The 23,804-nt window shown below is 43.9% G+C and overlaps 1 protein-coding gene across 4 annotated transcripts in view; it reads right to left on the bottom strand.

Annotated features, from left to right (window-relative positions):
- ATP6V0A4 (ATPase H+ transporting V0 subunit a4) overlaps positions 1 to 23,804 on the bottom strand; it is a 96,084-nt gene that overhangs the window by 18,642 nt on the left and 53,638 nt on the right. For all 4 annotated transcript variants that reach the window (XM_077781085.1, XM_077781083.1, XM_077781084.1 and 1 more), the window contains 7 exons: positions 21,213 to 21,363; positions 20,200 to 20,339; positions 18,711 to 18,868; positions 15,349 to 15,442; positions 11,008 to 11,126; positions 9,331 to 9,547; positions 6,443 to 6,544 (listed from right to left, as the gene is read on the bottom strand). In XM_077781085.1, the coding sequence (XP_077637211.1) occupies positions 6,443 to 6,544; positions 9,331 to 9,547; positions 11,008 to 11,126; positions 15,349 to 15,442; positions 18,711 to 18,868; positions 20,200 to 20,339; positions 21,213 to 21,363 (981 nt within the window). The remainder of the gene's footprint in view (positions 1 to 6,442; positions 6,545 to 9,330; positions 9,548 to 11,007; positions 11,127 to 15,348; positions 15,443 to 18,710; positions 18,869 to 20,199; positions 20,340 to 21,212; positions 21,364 to 23,804) is intronic.

The raw sequence follows: 23,804 nt of genomic DNA, 5'->3' as shown, positions 1-23,804 counted from the left end.
AGAACTGATCAATGAGCCTAAGAGCTGGGTTTTTTTAAAATAATAAACAAAACTGATAACCCCTTAGCCAGACTTCTCAGAAAGAAAAGAGAGAGGACCCAAATAGATAAAATCATAAATAAAAGAGGAGAGATCACAGAGAGCACCACAGAAATACAAACAATTATTAGAGAACACTATGAAAAATTATAAGCCAACAAACTGGACAATCGGGAAGAAATGGACACATTCCTAGAAGTACACACACTACCAAAACTCAAAGGGAAGAAATAGAAAATTTGAAAGATACATAACCAGCGAAGAAATGGAACTGATTTCAAAAACCTCCCAACAAATAAGAGTTTTGGGCCAGATAGCTTCCCAGGGGACTTCTACCAGACATTTAAAGCAGAGTTACTATCTATGCTTCTCAAACTAAAGGAAAGCTACCAGACTCCCTCTGTGACATAGACAGCATTACCTTGATTCCCAAACCAATTACAGGTCAATATCCCTGATGAACATGGATGCAAAAATTCTCAACAAGATACTAGAACATTGAATTCAACAGTATATTAAAAGAATCATTCACCAGGATCAAGTGGGATTCACTCCTGGGTTGCAGGGCTGGTTCAATATTTGCAAATCAATCAACGTAGTAACCATAATAATAACATGTGATCCTGTCAACAGAGGCAGAAAAAGCATTTGACAAAATACAGTACCTTTCTTTTTTTTTTTTTTTAAATGTTTTATTTATTTCTAGGAGAGAGAGAGAGACAGCGTGAGCAGGGGAGGGTCAGAGAGAGGGAGTCACAGACTGAAACAGGCTCCAAGCTCTGAGCTGGCAGTCAGCACAGAGCCCGACGCGGGGCTCGAACCCACAAACCGCGAGATCATGACCTAAGCGAAAGTCGGACGCTTAACCGACTAAGCCACCCAGGCGCCCCATACAGTACCTTTCTTAATAAAAACCCTCAAGAAAGTCCAGATAGAAGGAACATGACTTAACATTATAAAGCCATATAAGAAAGGCCCACAGCTAATATCCTCAATGGGGAAAACTGAGAGCTTTCCCCTAAGATCAGGAACACGACAAGAATGTCCACTCTCAACACTGTCATTGAACATACTGTTGGAAGTCCCAGGTTCAGCAATTAGACAACAAAATGAAAGCATCCAAATTGGCAAAGAAGAAATCAAACTTTCACCCTTCACAGATGACATGATACTCTACATGGAAACTTCACTAAAAAAACCCTGCTAGAACTGATACAAGAATTCAGCAAAGTTGCAGGGTATAAAATCAATGCATAGAAATTGGTTGCATTTCTGTACAGCAATAATAAGCAATGTAAAGAGAAATCAAGGAATCGATCCCATTTACAATTGCACCTAAACCCATAAAATACGTAGGAATAAACCTAACCAAAGAGGTAAAAGATCTGTATGCTGAAACCAGAGAAAACTTATGAAAGAAATTGAAGAAGACACAAAGAAATGTAAAAATACTCCACAGTCATGGATTGAAAGAACAAATATTGTTAAAATGTTGATACTATCCAAAGCAATCTACACATTCAAAGCAATCCCAATTAAAATAGTGCCAGAATTCTTCTCAGAGATAGAACAAAGAATCCTAAAATTTGTATGGAATGTTGAAAAAGAAAACCAAAGCTGGAGGCGTCACAAGTCTAGACTTTAAGATGTGTTACAAAGCTGTAACCAAGACAGTATGCTATTGGCACAAAAACAGACACATAGACCAGTGGAATAGAATAGAGAACCCAGAAATGGACCCACAAATATATGGCCAACTAATCTTTAACAAAGCAGAAAAGGATATCCAATGGGAAAAAAAGACAGTGTCTTTAGCAAATAGTGCTGGGAGAACTGGACAGCAACATGCAGAAAAATGAAAATGGATCACCTTCTTGCACCACACACAAAAATAAACTCAAAATGGATGAAAGACCTAAATGTAAGACAGGAAACCATCAAAGTCCTACAGGAGAAAACAGGCATCAACCTCTTTGACCTAGGCCGCACAACTTACTTGACATGTCTCCAAAGGCAAGGGATATAAAAGTAAAAATGAATTATTGGGACTTCAAGATAAAAAGTTTCTGCACAGCCAAGGAAACAATCAACAAAACTAAAAGGCAACCTATGGAATGGGAGAAGATATTTGCAAATGACATATCAGATGAAGAGTTAGTATCCAAAATCTATAAAGAACTTACCAAACTCAACACCCAAAAAACAAATAATCCAGTGAGGAAATGGGCAGAAGATAGGAACAGGCACTTTTCCAAAGAAGACATCCAAATAGCAAAGAGACACATGAAAAGATGCTCAACATCACTCACCACCAGGGAAATACAAATCAAAACCACATTGAGATACCACTTCACACTGGTCAGAGCGGCTAAAATTAACAATTCAGGAAAACAACAGATGTTGTTCACGAAGATGTGGAAAAAGGGGCACCCTCTTGCACTGTTGGTGGGAATGAAAACTGAATGATGCATCCATTCTAGAAAGTGTGGAGGTTCCTCAAAAAATTGAAAATAGAACTACCCTACAACCCAGAAATTGCACTACTTGGAATTTACCCAAAGGATACAGGAGTGCTGTTTCAAAGGGACATATGCACCCCAGTGTTTATAGCAGCACTATCAACAATAGCCAAATTATGGAAAGAGCCCAAATGTCCATCAACTGATGAATGGATTAAGAAAATGTGGTGTAAATATATACCTATACATACACATACACAATGGAATACTAGTCAGTAATGAAAAAGAATGAAGTCTTGCCATTTGCAACAACATGGATGGAAGTGTAAGGTATTATGCTAAGTGAAAAAAGTCGGTCAGAAAAAAGACAAATATCACATGATTTCACTCACTGTGGAATTTGAGAAACTTAGCAGATGATCATGGGAAAAGGGAAGGAAAAATAAAAAACAGAGAAGATGAAAATCATAAGAGACTCTTAAATACAGAGAACAAACTCAGGGTTAGGGGGGTGGGGAAAATGGCCAATGGGCATTGAGGAGGGTGCTTGTTGGGATGAGCACTGGGTGCTGTATGTAAGTGATGAATCACTGGAATCTACTCCTGAAGCCAAGACTACACTGTATGTTAGCTAATTTGAGAATAAATTTTTTAAAAAAGAATATGAAAACACTAATTTGAAAAGATATATGTACCCCTAAATTCATTGCAGCATTATTTCAATATTTTTATTATTATTATATTGTAATTTCAATAGCCAAATTTTAGATGCAACCTGTCCAACAAAAGATGAATGGAAAAAGAAGAGGTGGTATGTGTGCACGCGCGCTCACACGCGCGCACGCGCGCACACACACCACATACCACATACCCACTGTGGACTATTAGTCATAAAAAAGAATGAAATCTTGCCATTTCCAATGACATGGATGGATCTAGAGGATGTAATGCTAACTGAAATAAGTCCTTCAGTNATATTTTTATTATTATTATATTGTAATTTCAATAGCCAAATTTTAGATGCAACCTGTCCAACAAAAGATGAATGGAAAAAGAAGAGGTGGTATGTGTGCATGCGCGCTCACACGCGCGCACACACACACACACACACACCCCACATACCACATACCCACTGTGGACTATTAGTCATAAAAAAGAATGAAATCTTGCCATTTCCAATGACATGGATGGATCTAGAGGATGTAATGCTAACTGAAATAAGTCCTTCAGTGAAAGACAAATACCATATGATTTCACTCATGTGGAATTTAAGAAACAAAACAAATGAACAAAGAAAAAAAGAGACAAAAGAGCAGCTCTTAACTATAAAGAACAAACTAGTGGTTATAATAGGGGAGATGGGTGGGGGGTGCGTAGAACAGGTGAAAGGGATTAAGAGTTTATTTATTTACCATGATGAACACTGGGTAATATATAGAATTGTTGAATCACCATATTTTACACCTGAGACCAATACAATACTGCATGTTAACTACAATGGAGTTTTAAATATTAGTAAAAATTTTTAATTTAATTAAAAACTAAATCGATAAAACTAGAAAAAAGCCAAATAACTATCAATATGCAAATGGAGAAATAAATTGTGATGGCACTATATAGTAATTACTCACACTATATAGTAATTGCCCTCTCTCTCTCTCTCTCTCTCACACACACATACACACACACACACACACACACACGTGTTCGTGCATATCTCTGGAATATAACATTGGATGAGGGAAGCCAGATCTGAAAGAGGGCATACTGTATGATTCCATTTACATCATATTTAGGAACAAAGGAAACGAACTTGTGGTGTCCAGAGTGAGGGCAACGGTTGTGCTGAGGTGAGAGTGGTAGGAAGGAGGCAGAAACGGACTTCTGGGGTCTGACGGTGTTGTGTGTCTTGATCTGAGTGCTGGTTGTGTTCACACTGTCATCATTTGTGAACCCTGCTGCATGTACATACTTCAATGGCCTGCCATAAAATGCATATGCACACGTAAAGACTTTGAGCAGAAGTGCAAGACTACTTCACTGTGACCCCAGACATGAGTGAGAGAGGAGACCTGGGTCTGGGGCAGCAAGTCACAAGGGAGAGCAGAATGTGGGTGGCCTGCAGTCCAGAAACCAGATGTGCACTCCCTGGCTGCCTATGGAGCGTGTGCCATGTGGGTCAGAGCACGGGCTCTAGTGCAGCTCATTCTGCAGGGGCCCCGGGTTATAGCGTTATAGAAGAGACTGAGTACATGGGGCCTCCGCTCATACCCCATCAGAACAAATTTGTTTATAATCTCAATATATTGGGCCTCCTTAAGGTTTCACAGAGGTAACGGGATGGGGGGCAAATAATGCCATAATGGGATCATCTTTTGGATAGAGGTGGTAGAAATGTTTCTAATGAAACACAAAAAAGGATCACCAAGACCCTACCTAGCAGCCTAAAAAACCAATCAACAACTATGCATTCCAAAGAGATCGCAAGGAGACAGCCCTCCACACAGTCGTGGGGAGCTCCTGTTACCCAGAGTCAGTTTAGGGGGTATCATCCAAGATGGCAGACTAAGAAAACCCTCTCTATTTCCTTCCCTATCGTATAAGTCACCATGGGGTAAAGAGAGAAATCGATCATGTTGAGATCAGCAACTATTTACACTTTTTGTGGAGCAAAGAGTAAGAGAAGCTATGGTTTTAGAGTCTGGGGACTCAGGTGAGATTCATGGACTAAGGTCATTCAATTTATGGATAGGTAGAAAAGGGAGTCACATCTATGTCTGCGAACAGCGATTTGCCACCTTCCTTTGAAATACTTGGTCACCTCTAGATAGCCTTCCATCTCAGCCACCCTTTACCATCTGGGTCTCTCGCCAATTAACTAAGCAATAAACAAGTATTCTTTGCTTTGCCTTTCTATTTCTTTATCTCCCATATAAATTATATTCATCAGACAATTTCGTAACTAAACAAGGCTGGCAGGACATAATAGGGAAAGAAGCAGATGATGTAGAAAGAGGGCGCCACCTAGGGACGAACCTCTGGAACTCCAGTCTCATCATCTCCAGGATTGACTTAGCCAGGTCCATATCCAACAGATATTAGGAAAAGAAGAAAAAAAAAAGAATTTATCTGAAAATATCTACAACCACTTAAAACATATGTGACCTCAGCACGTTCCACTTACTCTTTTGCACTGATGTAGATAAAGCAGAGACTGATAATCTGAAACAGCGCTCATGTGGATTTCTAGACTCTGACGTGCCCTAGGAGGTCAATCTTCCCAAATCCTATTTGATTTAGACTGATAGTAAACTCTTCTTCGCTCCCTGAGGAAATCTGGGGCTCAGGAGCAGTCCAGACAAAAGGAGGAAATGGATTGAAATTGGTGTTTGGCAAGAGGGAAAAATCACAAATAAATAGAAGCTGCCTTACTTGTATGCACTTCACTCACACAATCGATAACATGATACGCTGAAACCTCACAACTGTAAAATCTAATGAAAACAATTTTAAACATTCATTAATAAACCAAAACTGTAGTAAAAATACTTTTTTTTTCAACTAATGAAACAACTGTGTTTAGACTCTTGTTAAGTCATTAACTACCAGTAACTACACACACACACACACACACACACACACACACACACACACACACACTGAGCAAAGTTTGCAAAATATAAGATTTAAGCATGCTTTCCCTTTATAGAGCATTATTCTGGAAATAAGACCCCAGGGAAACATGGAGCTCTGCAGAAGGAANCAGAGGGAAAAACACCAGAGTGGTTGGGGGCGGGGGTTGGGGGGGCGCGGTTGGGGAGAGCAGTTCCTTCAAGTCCTTCAGGCCCTGGGGAGCCCCGCAGTCTGTCTACAGCCCAGACTTCTATTTTCAAGGAACCCACATTCCTACCCACAGTGAGCGGATTTAAATGAACAGCTCTTACCAGGGATTTTCGATGATTGGCTCTAAGAATAAACGGCTTAATCAGAAGCATCCAAGGCACAGAAATCAAAGCCATGATAACAAAGAAACTTTGGACTTCTTGCTGGAAGATCAAAATGGTAAGATCCCATCATTTTAAGGCGATCACACATCATACTTCATATGATAAAAATGATAAACATGGATCATTTTAGTTGTACCCTGTTTTGAGAGATCTAAAGCATTTCAATGAATCCATTCACTTCTACATCTTGGAGTATTCCTGTTTTGGCCCAGTGGTACCCTGTGTCAATCCAGGTGGGCAACTCACTCTCTTATTCCTTACTCTCTGAGTACCCTCTTGCTATCCGCCCGCACCACATGTGAACAAGAAGTACTTATGCGGCACATAATAAGGGCAGCTTTATGAATCCCTTGTCCCATGGGAATAGCCCCTGTCCTTGCACGAAAAGTGTGACAGGCCCCAGGACTTCACTGGTCACTCGGTTGTAGCCACAAGTCCTTGGGTCACTTAAAGTCACAAGCATAATTGCAATTAGTAATTTTATGTTTCCAGTGCTAGAGAATTATCTGAGCTCTCTCGCTCTTTCAAAATAAAAAAAGGACAGAAAAAGGAAGCTTCCTCACACTCTCCCCTGACCAGCATGCTCTCGCTGGTGGTGAGTCACCTGACGTGGGGCTCTGGGGTAGCCATGTTGAACCCCCCCCCCGCGGCTGTCTCCCTCATGGTTCCCTCTGGGATGAGGCACCCACAGTCTTTACGCTTCTGCTGAAACTCAGGAGTGATCCTACCGTATCGTCCTGCTACACACTTCCTGTCATGCCCTCATGCCCCGACCTCTCTTGTTAAACACCTTCTAGTCATCAGTTTTGAGGAGTGACCCAGAGCTGTCAAAAGAACCAGAAAACCCAGGGAGGAGGCTTGGTCAGAGCTACTGGAAAGGACACTGGGTGCTCAGGGGAAAGGAAAAACATTTCTTGAGCCTTCCCTTTCCTTCAACTGTTGTGGCCAAGCTCTCGGTGAATGCCAGGGGATGGTTTTTAGCCCAGGTGTAACAAGATTTACCCTGCTAGCAGAGGGAACATCTTATCTGCCCAATCTTCTATGCTTCTCTAATCTGAAGGGCTCAGGAGGGGGAGGGGAGCCACAGAAACACACACTGTGCTCGTCCCTGTGCACAAAGTGATCTCACTGCAGTTCGTCCATCTTTATGTGAGGCTTTCCCACCTCATGGCGTACGCAGCAACCAGAGATTTCTGTTTATCTGTTTCTCTTCTTCTTTGAAATCCAAGCAGGGCACCAAGATAGCCAGGGCGGTGTTGGGAAGGGGGGCCTGAATTTATCAACTGATATGGTCTCTTCCAGCTGCATGACCCCAAAATGACGTTATGGAAACCTGAAACTATGTCAGGATCATTTATCTTCATACTAGGGCATGGGGAAAACAGCCACCTCCCAATAAGAGTTTCAAATGGGAAAAAAGCTGGAAAAGTCACTCACTGTGCAATGTTCAGTGTATATTCCAGACCAGGTGAGGACTTTAGTCTCTAGGGAATGAGTTAGCACAAGAAATAATTGGTGAGTCTAAGTCTTTTGCCTAAAATAGAAGACTTGTTTGGGAAATTTAAGCAAACTTTCATTCAGACGCTAGCATTGAGTCAATGAACCTTCCAGATATACTCACTTAGTGCTTACAGTCTGTGGGTGGTTCATACACCATTCATCGATCTATAATAAAAAGGTGCTACCACAGTCAAGGAGAGATACCTCAAAAGAGCTTTCAGAGGTATATATGTCTTCTTTGATTATTATCTTTTTTTTAAATTTTTTAAAAATTTATTTCTGAGAGAGAGTGAGAGACAGCATGAGCAGGAGAGGGTCAGAGAGAGAGGGAGATACGGTATCTGAAAGAGGCTCCAGGGTCTGAGCTGGCTGTGAGCACAGAGTCCGATGCAGGGCTCGAATCCACGAACTGTGAGATCAAGACCTGAGCAGAAGTTGGACTCCCAACTGACTGAGCCACCCAGGTGTCCCTGATTATTATCTAAAATCACTCCTTATGTTTCAGAGCATTTGAGTGACTCAGTCAGTTAAGCATCCAACTCTTGATCTTGGCTCAGGTCATGATCTTACAGTTCATGAGTTCGAGCCCCACATCAGGCTGTGTTGATAGCGTGGAGCCCGTTGGAATTGTCTCTCCCTGTTTCTCTCTCTCTCTTTCTCTCTGCCCCTAGCCCACTCATTCTCTCTTTCTCTCTCTCAAATAAGTAAACTTAAAAAAAATTTTTTTAAACAAAAATATTCCTTATTTTGCATAAAAAAATGTCCCATCACAAAGCATTTCCTCTTCTTATGGTGTGCTGCTCCCCCAGAGGGGAAGGACACACTGAGGAATCATACTCATGAGGCCACACGTGGCCACAGGAAGAGAAGAAGAGCAGGAATCTGGCCCATTGCCCATGTCAACAGTGGGACTCCTCTTCCTGACTCTTACCATTTTCTTTCTCATACACCTCAGAGCTTATGTTTAGAATCAAAGATTATTACATTTTAAGGTGCTATGTAGATCATGGGCAGTTTCAGGCCAATCAATTTGAAGGATTGTTTTTCTTTCTTCACAGACGATGTACAAGCCACTTTCCAACTGCACAGCGATACCCCTGTCGGGCATCACCCAAACGGGAGCAGCCAGAGCGGCACCACCACCCCGCCCCCAGCACCTGTAGACTCATCTAATAAACACCTTCTGAAAACGAAAAAGAGCCTAACAACCTTGATGGGGTGCTAAGCTGGTGCAGTCTTGCAAATGACTACACTCTGCGACACTCGGGAGCGAGAGAGAGATGCGACACCATCAAGCCCATAAAAGAAGAAAACGTCACAAATACCTGATGTCTGTACAGGGGTGCATTGGAAGGGTCGTCATAGTTAAACAGAAACATGTTGATGAAGTGGATGAGGATGCTTGGGGCGTGCCAGGACATGTGGACGTCAAAGCGGCACCACTTGAAAATGATCATGAAAACCAAGTATCCAAACAGACACAGGATGAAAATCATCTCAGGGATAAATTGCAGGATGATGTTGAGAGTTCTCCCAAAGTATCTGGGAGAGGGAAACACAGGAACTAATTATTCTNTTTTGCACACCGCATCCACTCCCCCGGCAAGCAGCAATTCTGCGTGGATGGAGAAGAAGGATTCAAAAGACCCAGTCTGGAAGGTAGCATCTGAAGCAAAGGGCATGCCTGCAGGCAGAGCTGGTGATCTGACCACAGCTTCACCTGCACACTTAGCTCATATGAACACATTCAAGGGCGGAAAGATCTAGAAGAGTGACTAAGAAGCGCGTGTCCTAAGACAGAGGTTGGCAAGCTAAGGCTCACGGGCCGAACTGAGCCCATCACCTGTTTTTAAACAGCCCAAAGTTAAAAGTAGTTTTTATATTTTCAAATGGTTGACCAAAAAAATCAAAAGAAGAACAGCTTATGATACATGACGATTATGTGTAATACACATTTTGGCGTTCATTAATAAAGTTTTATTAGAACATAGTCACACTCCGTTTACAGATTTCTAGGGCAGCTTTCATGCTACGATATCAGGACTGAGGAGGTGTGACAGAGACCTTTGAGCCTGCAAAGCCTAAAAGATTTTACTCTCTGGCCCTTTACAGAGAAAGTTTGCCACTTCCTGCTCTAAGCCTGAGAGTCCCACAGGCTAAGCTGGGGGCCACCAAGTTAAAATGTCAGAAAGGGTCCCCAGTCCCTTTGCTAACTGTAAGAGTTATCTGGAGGAAAGGGGAGATTTATCCCCCTTTTGGGATTATGCCCCATTTGATCCTCACGGCCCTTTCAGGGAGGCAGTAGTACCAGGGGTCACTAGTCACTAGTCGTCACTAGTTTGCTCACCAAATAGGTCTGATTTTTCACGTAGAACTGCACTTCCGTGAGCTTTCAGGTTGGTAGTTCCCATGGGAGCGGCTCTAGTCAATGGGAACAGAAGTGGGTATGTGTCACTTGGGGGTGGAAGCTTCAATATCAATGTGTGATTGGCCAGTTTCCATGTTTTCACACATGGTTGGAACCATTTTTGGAGATGCGGGTTGAGAGAAGGGAAGGAAAGATAAGACAACATTCACAGTCCACGTGAGAGGGAGGCTGCTACCTTTTGGAAGACAGTACATCAGGTGGGACGGAGACTCTGAGGCACTGTGGCTCCATTTACCCACCAGTGGGAGCTCACCCTGGATACAGCAGCGACCGAGGTCTCTCAGGTTGGGGGGACAGAGGATGCTATGGGCTTGCCAGTCTCTTTCTGAACCCTTACATATATCTGAGGTGAAAGGTGCACTCATATTCGAGTGACCCAGCTCAGGAGAAACAGAGGCGTCATTTCTGCCAAACCTGCCTGCCCCGGCTCAAGCCAAGAGACAGAGCCCAGCACCCCCCGTGGCAAGGAAGAAGCTCTTGCACAAGGGGACACAGGACCAATGTGGCAGCTCTGTCAACTGCTCATCAATGACGTGGTCAGACCAATAGGCAGAAAGCTCATCGTGAAACTTACATGTGATTGAAAAGGCTGAGAATAACACCGAAAACCATCTGGACAATTCCCAGGATAACTGACATCTTCATCTTGTAGGAGTTCAAAAACGTCAGTTTGTTTGAAGCCAAGTTCCAAATCTGGATGGGAAACGTGACAAGGAATACATGAGATCAGAGTCTAGAAGTTCTCCTGGCGTCGGGGGAAATAGCAGTACTTCTGAGGAAGTCACTCTGGGGACCGTCCATATTTTCAAATTTTGATCCACTTCAATGCATACATTTTAGGCTCAGAAAAGGCAAGGGACCCAACCCCTCTTAAATGCAATTCTAAGGACAAATTTGGCAGAACCATTCGTGTCATTAGGAAAGTATTAAGTGGCTAGAAGAAAAATAAATCCTACATGATTTTTCCTCTGTTCTAAGGGAAAAGACATTCTGAAACATTGTGGAGAGATCTCAGACTTGCCTGAGTTCCACCCAGCAGNATTTCGCTCAGCATAACACCCTCAAGGTCCATCCATGTTGCTACACATGGCCCATGAATTTTTCCAATCCCTTCTTGATAAGACCACCTTTCACTTGGCATTTCTGTAATGCTTCACATCACACAGCATTTCCCAGGGCCCATCTCAAGAAACCACGCATGTAGCTAGTATTTGTTAGCACTATGGACAAGACATGACCGCTGCCTTCCCAACGGTCCCTGTTTTAAACAGAGCTGCCAGGCTTGAAACGTGAGGGACACGTGTCCCTGCCCTCCCACCAAAACTAACGCGCAGAGCAAGCGCTCAGGTGGTTAGGGGGCTGGCAGGGTCCCACACTAACTAGTTAATGGCCCCAGTCGCTGGCATTCTCCTTCCCCACAGAAATCTCCAATATCCCCATGGTCTCCACTCCCACCANGAGGGACACGTGTCCCTGCCCTCCCACCAAAACTAACGTGCAGAGCAAGCGCTCAGGTGGTTAGGGGGCTGGCAGGGTCCCACACTAACTAGTTAATGGCCCCAGTTGCTGGCATTCTCCCTTCCCCACAGAAATCTCCAATATCCCCATGGTTTCCACTCCCACCCCTATGTGAATGGTTCAGTCTTTGCTCTTACCTCTGAGCCCTCCTCAACTTTAGACACCTCCCAGCCTGCTACATATGTCTTAAGTGTGGGGCACCTGGATGGGTCAGGTGCTTAAGCCTCTGACTTCAGCTCAGATCATGATCTCATGGTTTGTGGGTTTGAGCCCCATGTCAGGCTCTGTGCTGACAGCTCAGAGCCTGGAGGCTGCTTTGGATTCTGCGTGTCTCTCTCTCTGCCTCTCCCCAACTTGTGTGTGTGTGCGTGCACTCTCTCTCTCTTAAAAATAAATAAACGTAAATTTTTTTTAAAAATTGTAGATATNCACCTGGATGGGTCAGGTGCTTAAGCCTCTGACTTCAGCTCAGATCATGATCTCATGGTTTGTGGGTTTGAGCCCCATGTCAGGCTCTGTGCTGACAGCTCAGAGCCTGGAGGCTGCTTTGGATTCTGCGTGTCTCTCTCTCTGCCTCTCCCCAACTTGTGTGTGTGTGCGTGCATGCTCTCTCTCTCTTAAAAATAAATAAACGTAAATTTTTTAAAAAAATTGTAGATACGTCTTATGGGATTGCTATACCACATCTCAAAGGTAACAAAGCCACATTTTCCCTCCTAACGTGACTTCCTCCTCCAAACTACTTTGCTTTTGGTAAGAGCTCAGAGCTCTCCTAGGCACAGCCTCAATGCAAAGTCACACTGTCCCCACCCCCTGCACACAAGCAGGCAGGGACCACACCTCACTGACCCGTCCTTAACAATGTCCTGAGCAGCTGCTCGCTGGACCATCACTAAGGAGGCCGCTGGGAAGGTGGGCAAAGCGTCTCCAGTGACAAGTGCCCAGACACCAGAGGCGCCTCCTCCCCCCTCTCCATCTGCACCAGGCTTCCCTCCACCCTCTGCTCTTCTCTTCGCCTGCCGGCTTGGCCAGCCCCACGGGGTCACTGAACATGGTGAGGGCAGGGCTTCCAGCACAGTGTAGCGCCAGGAACATCTGATAAACTATAAATTAAGTATCAGGTACAAACTAAGCTCTTTAAATGTACTATCTCATTTAATTCTAAGAAAAACCCTATGAGATAGATGTAAATATTCCTATTTTACAAATGATGGGAATTTATCTCCATCTCAGGGAGACAAAGTTCTCTACACACGTAAGAAGAAATAATACTATAGCAAATGGGGTATCTACCCTATTTATTTACCAGACTCTGTTCTGAGTGTTTTACACATAAAAATCAGAGGTAGGGCTGTTGTTATATCCATTTTGCAGATGAGGAAACAGAGACACGGAGGTATTAACTTGCTCAAAACCACGTAGTGAGGAAATAGAAAAGGCAAGATTTATACACAGGCTGCCTGATCCAAAAGCATAGGCTTTTTAACTATTGTGTTATGTTCATTTATTAAAAAATACATACGCTTTTTTTTAAATTTGAGAGACAGAGAGAGAGAAAGAAAGAGAGAGAGAGAGAGTGAGAGAGAGAGAACATGCACAGGAGAGAGGCAGGAGGAAAGGGGGGAGAGAAAAACACCAACCAGGCTCCACGCTGTCAGCACAGAGCCCCACGCAGGGCTCAGATCATGACCTGAGCCAAAATCAAGAGTCTGACGCTCAACCCACTGAGCCACGGAGGAGCCCCTTGACAAACACTTTTAGAAAGACCTCTCAGCAATATCTTATGATTTGATGCACAAAAAAAATGCTGCACATAGTCAACAAATGCAGCTGTAGAAATTGACATTATGTAAAAATCCAACCCTTCATTAATATCAGGGTCTAATATAGGCACAGAAATGTTCTGTTAAAGGGGGTATCTCTGGGGCACTGAAGTGTCAGAAGAGCAGAGATGGGGAAGAAGATTCTTTTCCTGTTTATGTTATTTTGTATTATATGGATTTTAAAATCTCACATATACTCTTATTTTATAATAAAAAGACCAGAAATATTCAAAAATGTAAACGTTACTTGGAAAAAAATGCTTCTCAACATCGCACTTCTCCTCTACCCCTCACATTTTTCCTTTCTTCTCTAACTGTTGGGCAGATGACAAAATTGCCACAGCAGATACTCTGGTTCCGTGGGTTCGGGACTACTCTGTCCTTTTAGGAGCAGAACTGGGCAAGCAGGACTTGCTGATGAGTCAGGTGTGGGCTGGGAAAAGCGGACAGTGGCAGCAAAGACATTCAAAGCAAAGGAAGGTCAACCAGACTCTGGAATCATGCCCCTCTGCCCTCCTCTGCAGCCCGCCTGATAATCATAAAATTCCTCAGACCACACAAAACGCCTTTCAAGCCACAAAAATTACAACTTGTGTTTCTTTTCAGCACTTTGCGGCTTACAGCCCAGCTTTCAAGGACTTTACCTCTTGCGATAAAATTTAGAACACGAGGGTCCCTGAGTGGCAAGTATAAACAAATCCCTGGTGATGTCTTCTGCCTTTGTAAGGGAGGGGAGACAGGCAAGCAGTGGGGCTAACCGAGGGGGAGACAACCCATAAGATAGGAGAGTACAGTTTTAGGGTCCGTACTGTTTACTCTCAACTGTCAGCAACTAAAACTGAGGTCTCAGGATCCTTCCCACAAAAAGAGCTTAGAAGAAACATTTTTTGATAGCATTTGCCAAGTTTTGGTCTAGCTCGCTCAAGCTCATTTGGAGCACAAGGCTGCCACCTAGTGGCGGTTATGTGCTGGGCCACCATGCGTAAGCGAATAGGCATGTGAAATCCCTTTAGAGCTGAAAGGCTGCACAAGAAAGAACCTTTGTTTTGCTTGGCTCAAATCCAACTGAGATAAATATAACAAACACATAAAAGTGAACTCATACCTTTTTTTTAAAAAAAAACTTGTATCAATTCTATGTGGTAAAATAAAGCAAAGATAAGAGCAAATCCATACTTTGCTAGGAAAAGGGAGATGTTACTCCCTGCAAGAAAATGCCAAAGTAAGGAACTTGATCCGGATGCTAAATAACTTCTCTAATATGCATACTTTCCAGGCAACCAAGGGCCTTTTAAAGAAGCAATCATTAACCACCAGGGGTATAAGTTATTGGAAAACGAGGCAGATGTTTGAGCAACTATATGGAAAATGACCCAGGGGCTAGGTAAAGGGTACAGGTAGGACATTTACTTGAGTCCTGCCCAGTGCCACAACCCCGCCAGTGTATGCAGTTCTATCTCAGTGCCTAAGTCTGTTGATTTCAAAGGTTCTGGCACTTTCTTCTCCTCTACACAGAGATCTCCTCAGCAAGCCATTTTACATAATAAATATTTAACCCAAGAAGACATTATTACCGGATCAATCCCAAATGGGTATGGATTCCCAGAGAACACTCCTGGAATGGCCGGGTCCAGCTGTAAATATGGATTTGTTTCCATTACATGTGTGCTATAGAGGGAGAAAGGAAAAATAAAAACAATGATTAACCAGAGGTAGACAAAAATACTATAGTGCCCTTGGTTGTGAACTTGTAAGCCTCACTGTTGGTGCAACTCATCGTTTGGCTCATTCAATCATTCCATGAATGGGTACTGAATACCTACTATGTGTGAAGTATCATCCTAGGTGCTGAGACTATGCCCATTACCATCTGGCCCCCAAGATGCTCACAGTCTGAGTCGCCAAGGGCTCTTAGCCTGCTAGAGTATTGTAAAGAAAAGCGGTTATACAAATCAGAAAAGAAGTTAGTCAGGGGTGAAGGTGTACACAGGAAACAAATATCAGCCCAGGGACAAGCGTGGAAAATCACCCCCTGGGTACACATGGGCGCATCCTGGAGGAATAAATTGGCTTTCACCCTCGGACCCTAATCTCTGTGAAACTTAGTTCTCAAAAGTTGTAGTGCGTTGAATGTCTTTCTTTATTTTTTTGCTCAGATAAGTTTTTAAAATTTCCTTAGTTTTTGTTTTATGTGCAACAAAGAAATTTTAGAATAGAACATTTCAAAACTACACGACAGTAGAGAACATAATATATAATATATTGTACTTCTGTATAGCTACCCATTCCCCAGTTATCAATATAAGGCTAGTCTTTTCCATCTGACTCTCTACCCAATGCCGCCTTCTACAAAAGGAACCATTTCTGATTAACAGACATCGCTACTTTTATCTGTACATATTTAAGTATGTATTTTGAATGCTACAGACTTTAGGAAAGAAAATTAACACAGTGTTATTATCACACCTTGAAAATTACCAACAATCCCTTAACATCATCAAGCATGTAGTCATTGCTCAAATTTTCCCCAATTTCTCATAACTTTTTAACTGTCAGTTTGTTTAAATCATTGAATGTCTTTAAATCAGTGTCCCAATTTTGCTCAGAAGCATGAATGTCAGTGGGTAGGAGTTTCTTACTATCTCTGCAAGCCCTAAAGGGATGTGAATATTAGGGGGGTGCGTGTGTTTATTTCTTTGTTTAACCGAGCACACATCTATAGAAGGGTCAGGAAGGAATACTGAAATGATGGAGAAAAGAGTGCTGGCAACTTTGGCTGGCTACCTAGAAACGTACTCCCTCCCGCCTACAGCTGAGGTGCTAGAGGGTGTTAGGGAGAAGCAAGGCGGATTGGGAAGCCTGATCACGCTGACCAGACCCTCAAGATGCAGTGGGAACAGGTGGCCTCACTCACTGTCTCAGACACACACCCTAACAGCATGCCTCGGTGCGTATGGTTACACTGAACTAGCAGAGATTTGTTTGTGTGTAGACAAAGAAGCAAGCCACCCCCGATGAGAGGGAACCGGCCCCCACAGCTAAGGCATGTTATCTGCTGTTGAACATAAAACAAGTTCACAGAATACCAACATCAGACAAAGCCGCCCTGTGACCATGGTCAAAACCATCCAGACAAAAACAAGACCGACCCACAATTATATCTGATATTAAAATATGGACATATCAAAATAAGGGCAATGCCCAAACCACAAAAATGACCAAACATTGCCTTCATCCTCTGAGAAGCCAGACCTTGTAAGCCCTTTCCCCATGCCTTCTTGCTGAGATGCTCACGCTCCCCCCGACTAGTGCACCACCTCCCTGAGTTGTAAACTCAGTTCTGGGTGACGCTAGGCAAGCTTCTGGTGGTCTCTCACTGAACAATGATGTGCCAGTGTCCCTAGTCACTTCTCAGGGAAAAGCAAGCCCAAGACCTAGCTTGTGACTGGTGACCAAAACCAGCTTGCTATGGCCTTGCCACTCCGATGAATGACTGCAATTTCCTTCTGTCTCACTGTGAATGAGGTCCCACTTCATACAATAGATGCCTGGCACATGCCTGAGCATCCCTCAGACTGGACTTGGCCTCCAAGAGCCTTGAGTTGGGGCAGAGGTCATTCACAGGTGCATAAAAGAGCACAGGAGCCCACATTTGCAGAATGACAAAAAGCCAGTTGACTCAGACCTTTCCCAATCACACTCCTGGGTAAAAGAGATTTCATGTTGGTAGTTTGGTGAAATTGTGCTGATGTACCATGTTTCAAAGTCCATCATTATGCTTATGAGTTTACATCTAAAGAGCAGAACTAAGTAATTTGTCTTTAAACTTATGAAAGCTTTGTTCTCCTAGGCATCTCTTCAGGGTACTAATTGCAAAGCAAATACAGAAACAAAAATACTTGTCAATACAGCCATCTGCAATTCTGGAAAATGTTCTATCCTTCTTTCCTTCCTTCCTTCCTTCCTTCCTTCCTTCCTTCCTTCCTTCCTTCCTTCCTTCTTCCCTTCCTTCCTTCCCTTCCTTCCTTCCTTCCCTCCTTTCTTCCCTTCCTTCCTTCATTTCCTCTTCCCTCCCTCCCTCCTTCCTTCCCTCCTTCCTTCCTTCCTTCCTTCCTTCCTTCCCTCCATCTCTTTTACTGTTTAGTAGTCTGTTCTCCACTTCAAGGAAGTTGGGCCAGCAAAGAAACTAGGGGGGGGGGATGCACCGACCCTCCATGACAGAGCCACCCACACTATTACAGTCCACCCAAGGGTGTGGTGTGTGGGCATGTAGAAAGTTTCCAGGTCTTTCTCTTCTGCAGCCAACACATCTCCTCACCAGCTACTCCACCCTACCTGCCCCCCTCACTCCATCACCCATGACACAAACAAAGGAAGCTGCTTGTGAAAACTAGCCACCCCTTCCTTTGCTTTTGACATTGAATTGAGTTGCTGGGAGCCATCAAAGAAAATGAACTTCAGGTGAGTCTGGGGCCTCGTGTAGTGGAGACCAGTAATTTATATAATTCAACACCACATCAGCCTTCTGTCCTAAGTGCTCCGATGCCTCACTTCACTGCTTCCAGTCCCCTCCCAGAACAGGGTATGGTTCAAATGCCACCTTTTCTTCTGGGCACTTTGCTTCTGTAGCTGATACCAAGATACCCAGTTTATACCTGCTTCACTATTTGTCTTCACAGTAGAGCCAGCACTTACTATATACTCCATGATATATACTTAATTTAAATGTGACAAACTATTTCCATGCAATACAGTTGCCAGCACAGTTATTGAGGGACTGGTTTGAGGTCGCTCGCTCAGTAGATGAAATGGAATTATTCATTGAATTTGTGGGCACACCTCTGAGCAAAGCCAGGCATAGACCTCTTGACCATGAAAACTGCCCCGAGGCCACCTGGACAGCCAGCGAGCAACCCACCTCTGTCTGTAAACTTACCTCCATGTGCCATTTCTGAACATTGGTCGGACACTCCAAGAAGAGCCGAAGATATTGAAAGACTTGGAGAAGCAGTCATTGTAAATCAAGCCCGTGTAGATGGAGAAGATGCCCATAAGGAGAATCAGATAGCGTCCATGGAAGAAGGTGTTCCAGATCTGGCCCAGGGAGACAGAGAAGATGACCATTAGTCCCCCAAAGCCCAGAGCAGGGGGACTGTGTTATGGGATGTCTCCAGCACCACTGGAATAGCTATGGCAAGGCACATGGCCCCACACAGAAGGGCCACAGCGTGGGGCAACATCAAAGCGATCCAAATGGAGCACACAAACCATGATTTTCCTGAGCCTATATACATGAATCAGAAAAGTCCTAGACCAGTAGTTGCTACTATGGAAACAAAACCACATAAGCCTCATATTCTTTAAGTCATCATTGGTTAGAAAATGTAACTGAAGCAGAAGCTGAGGCCTCACATGTTAGGGAGGGACATGAAAGTGAACAGCCACCGTTTCAAGTGCTTCTAGGAGACAAGCACCGAGCTGGATGCATATGGCGGCTAAATTTCATGGCAAATCAAATCTACACTCATTCTGGGTCCTGTCATAAAATCTCTAAGCATATCCACTAAGAAGAGTCAAGTGCTTTCTATAATACTGGAGGATGGGTGTCAGTCATTCCCAGACCTGCCAAAGTGTGGCTTTGAGACTTCAATTATTTATTCTAGGAAGCTACAGCTGTTAAAATGTTGGTCATGCAAAACTATATTGGCCAGAGGTGGAGTTTCCCACTAACCTCGCTTATGATTAACCTACTGTGACATCACTGAACTAGCTTTAGTTAAGACAACTTGTAATAAAAGTCTGCAGATATTCTTAAAATTCAGAACACAGCCAAAGGCATGTTTCCAGCATACAAAATGTATTCCAATGAACACAGAGTTCATAAGAACACTGATCATGGGCTGATTGTGGGAGGAGGGCTCTGCCATGGAAAAATATCTGTGATATTTTAAGTGAAAAGAAAGAAGGCCACAAATTAATATGCACTACTTGATCCCTATTTTTAAAATTTTTTAAAAAATTTGTGTATACACCCAGAAAAAAAACGGGAAGATACATAGAAACATTAGTTGTGATATTCTCTAGGTAGTTAAATTGTTGTATTTTCCCCAGTTTTAAAGATAAACACATATTGTTCTTATAATCAAAGAAAAAAATTCATGTTAGGGGGGAAAATAAAAAAAAAAATCAATGCCTTGCCAAGCAACGTACAAAAAACAAAAATGCTGAAAGAAATTGCACCACACCATCCGAAGCATTGACCTTTGGACAGGAATTTCTAGGTTGAATTTTGGCCCTTTTTTACTTTCTATCCTTTGTTTTTCACAAAACAGGTTGTCTCTATGGTGAAAACAACAAACACGTTTTTCATGTTCTACTTATAATAACCTCGGGTAACTGAGGCAAGATATTCGATGGACACCCACCTCGTTGTTGGTCTTCTGGGAGAGCAAGCGTCTCTCATTAAGGACCATCCAAAGGGCTGCCAGGAGCATGATAATGCCATGACCACAGTCTCCGAACATCACGGCGAACAGGAAGGGGAACGTGATGATGGTATAGGGCGCTGTAGAGGAGAGACCCAAACAGCCTGAGTCCTTCCCACAGCCATTCGGTCCCCATCAAAGATCTTTCTAGCAATATCCATGACCCACAAGCTGTTTCCTTTGTATCTTTCTGATTCTGTCTTCCCTCCCCATCCCCAACTTTTGCTTAGCTTGCACAGCATCAGTAAGTAAGCATTATTATTCCCTGTTGACAGATGAGCTGAGTTTTGAAGCAGTTAAGTGACTTGCCCAAGATCACAAAATGTAACGGGGTTTAAAACCAGTTTCCCATCTCTGAGTGTTTTGTATCCCCCTCCACTACAGGTTTTTGTCTGTTTCTCCACCATGCAGATGCACCACACACCTCCAGCGGTTATTCACAGGATACCCAACCTGTGGGGCCCCTGCTTTATAGGTCACAAGATTAGGACTCTGGCTGGAGAAGAACAGCACTATAGACTACATGGCTGAAGGGCGTCTGGTCTATCCCTTTTATTTTACAAACCAGACTACCAATATCACCCAGCCTATGTCACTAAGAATCCAGTCTTCTGACTCCAAGTCCTGGAAGCCAGCTGTGTATTCCCATCTCACCCACAGAACAGCTACAGCTCTGTGAAGATGTTGAGAGATGACCCCACTGAGTCGTTAAGGAAACAAGAACTGAATTTGACTGCCTAATAAGGTTATGGTTATGGGAGAATAGGTGAAATCTTGACTAAGAACAAATCTTTCACTAATCACCATTTAGGCAATGAATGCAGGGCATTAGGAAGCCAAACAAAATTTTAGGAATGATCCAGTTGTAAGTAATTCACCTCCTAGGCCACCCAAGGGGTAAATCTTACCCAGTTTTCAAGTTGTCCCATTACATAATGCATCAGACCCTTTACCTGGGTTTATTTCCCGGTAACTGCCCACACCATATGCATCTACAATATTCTGGAAGCCAGCTGTGAATTTATTTGTCCTGTTAAATGTGGGAGGAGATGTTTTAGATTGCACTGTAGTCAGGATGGGGACAATGGAGGAGCCACTTAGTTCCTACAAAAAAAAATTGACAAAAACGTAAGGAAGAGAGCTTTGGGCTGAGTGTCAGTGCATAGATCACAGTCCAACTGCCATCCCTTAGAGGTGAACTTGGGATAATTTCTTGACCTCTCCAATACCCACAACCACATCTGTAAAATACCTTCCTGATATCTAATTTATCTCACAGGAGAGTCATCAAGAGAATGGAGTTCTGGCCATTTCTATTCTCCTGCTCCTGACAGCGCACCTGTTATGGCCAGTTCTGGGTCCCCTTTTCTTCTTTTCTCTCTACTCACTCCCTCAAGAGTTCATCCACTTTCTTGACTCTGCCCTTTTCTTCCAAATGGCCCTGACTCCCTCCCCAATTTCAATTCTGTTTTAATTGCCTGCCTGGGCTTTCAAACTCTCATGTCTCAGCAACCCAACAGGATCCAGGAGCCTAAAATCAAACTCATCAATTTGTCCCAAAGTCAGGTTCTCCCTTGGCCTCCCTGCTCCTTCAGCAGATTCCATTCTCCAGATCCCTGAACCTTGGGAATCATCAGATGTGTCCCTTCTCCTAGTTCAGTCAGCCAATCACCAGATCTGATTGATTGCCCCTTTAAAGTCCTTCTTCTCGTTCCCATAACCACCAGCCTAGCCCCGAGCCTCTCCATACTCCTCCATCTCTTTCCCGTCCATTTAGCCTACTCTCCAGCTGGTGCAATCCTTCTTTCAAAAATAAAACAAACAAGTACTGCTTCCATCATGTTACTCCCCTACTCGAAAATCTTCAAAGGCTTCCTATTACCTAAAGAATGGAATCAAAACTCTTCCATTTTGTCATCAAGACTTCTTTCCAATAAGGGACTTTTACTCCCTTCACACCTTCACCGCCACTTCTTCTGTAAGGAAACCAGGTGACTTCCCACTGGCCATCTCTCTTCTTCACTTACCCAGGTATGAACCATTCCCCAGTCTCTCCCCCTGCCCCAGGAGCCTTTCAGTCGTTTCAAAGTCTAACAGGACTTACCACCTGCATACTCAGTGGGACTTAGCACTGGCTAAATGACTGCTCATCAATCCTCCTAAAATGTCATGACGTCTGTATCACCTAACTATCAAGTCCCACTTTACAGATGAGGAAACAAAGGTCTGGAGTGGTTAAGTAACTTCCCCTGGGTCATACCTCAAATGGTGGAATTCTTTACTCTCTTATATCTTTTCATGTGTGTGATTATGATCGCCCTAAGGGCAAGAATTATGGTGTTTCATTTTGTTCTTAACATGTGCCCCAGCAGCTGACATAACACCTGGCATAGAGTAAGTATACTTTGCTTGTTCGTGGTGCTGCTAATGAAAGTTACCCTATTACACTTCTCTCCTCACCTCCTACCCATGTAGAGCCTTCTACTCCTTTCTGGGAATAACATGATTATTTCAGAGGGTTGAAGGCACTGTAGAAATAGTCCAAAGTGGACTTGTAGAAGTTTGCCCCTTCGTGATTACAGGATGACCCTGTACGTGCCTCAGGACACCTCCCCCGTGGCCCCGCCATCCTGTCTATATTGCACAGAAATGTTGCTAAAATGCAAATTGGATTGTGCCACTCCAGCATGGGAATAAAATCAGAGCCCTTACACCACTGTCAAATCCTTCAGGACTTGCCCTGCAGCCTCTCCCTGACCTCCTTCCCATTCTTTAAACTTGCCACGCCTTCACTTCAGCCAGGTGGACCAGCAACACACGCTCCTTCCTGCCTCCACCAGCCTGCTCACTGCTGACCCCTCCATGGGTCAGCTCAGGCTTCGCTTCCTCCAGGAAGCACCCCTGCCCTTCCCAGCTGGCTGAAATGCTCTTTTGAAGGGCCCCATTTGAGTTGTTATTGGACTGCCATGTGGGGACATTCAAATCTGGCCTCCTGGGTTCAGGACTGTGGTCAAGTCACTTCTGCTTTGTGTGCCTCAGTTTCCTCATGTGTACAAAGGGAATAAAGATAGCTCCTGCCTCCTCGTCCAATCCCACCTCAAGGCCTTTACTTTCAGATCCTTCAGCCTGAAAGCTCTCCCTCCTCTCTTGTCACCTGCTCCAAGCCACCTGCTCAGAGGGGCCTTCCTAGGCAGCAGCCCTATCACAGTATTGTAAGACCTAAAACTCCAAGTGCCACCTTGACGGCTTTGAGTCTCACAGGGCCCCAAAGGCCAAGCTACAAGTTCCTCTGCTCTCATCAGATTTGCCCCCCATGGAAGGGAAGGGCTCCCCACCCAGCCAGCTCTCCCACACGCCAGACCAGCCACACGCAGCCTAGTCTTTGACCCAAAGGGCTTCACCCCCACCCCCTGCCACCCCAGAAAGGTATTCAAACAAGCTACTCATGTCCTCCCATGGAAGCCAGAGCCCCATCCTCTGTGGGAGGCTGCCCCCATAGACCGGCTGGCTCATTCTGCCCCCAAGTGCAAGCCCCAATTACAACC

This window comes from Crocuta crocuta, unplaced genomic scaffold, assembly GCF_008692635.1.
Source record: "Crocuta crocuta isolate KB4526 unplaced genomic scaffold, BGI_CrCroc_1.0 scaffold228, whole genome shotgun sequence".
NCBI lineage: Eukaryota > Metazoa > Chordata > Mammalia > Carnivora > Hyaenidae > Crocuta > Crocuta crocuta.
Note: the sequence above shows the minus strand (reverse complement) of the source record. Positions and strands in the feature narration are given on the sequence as shown.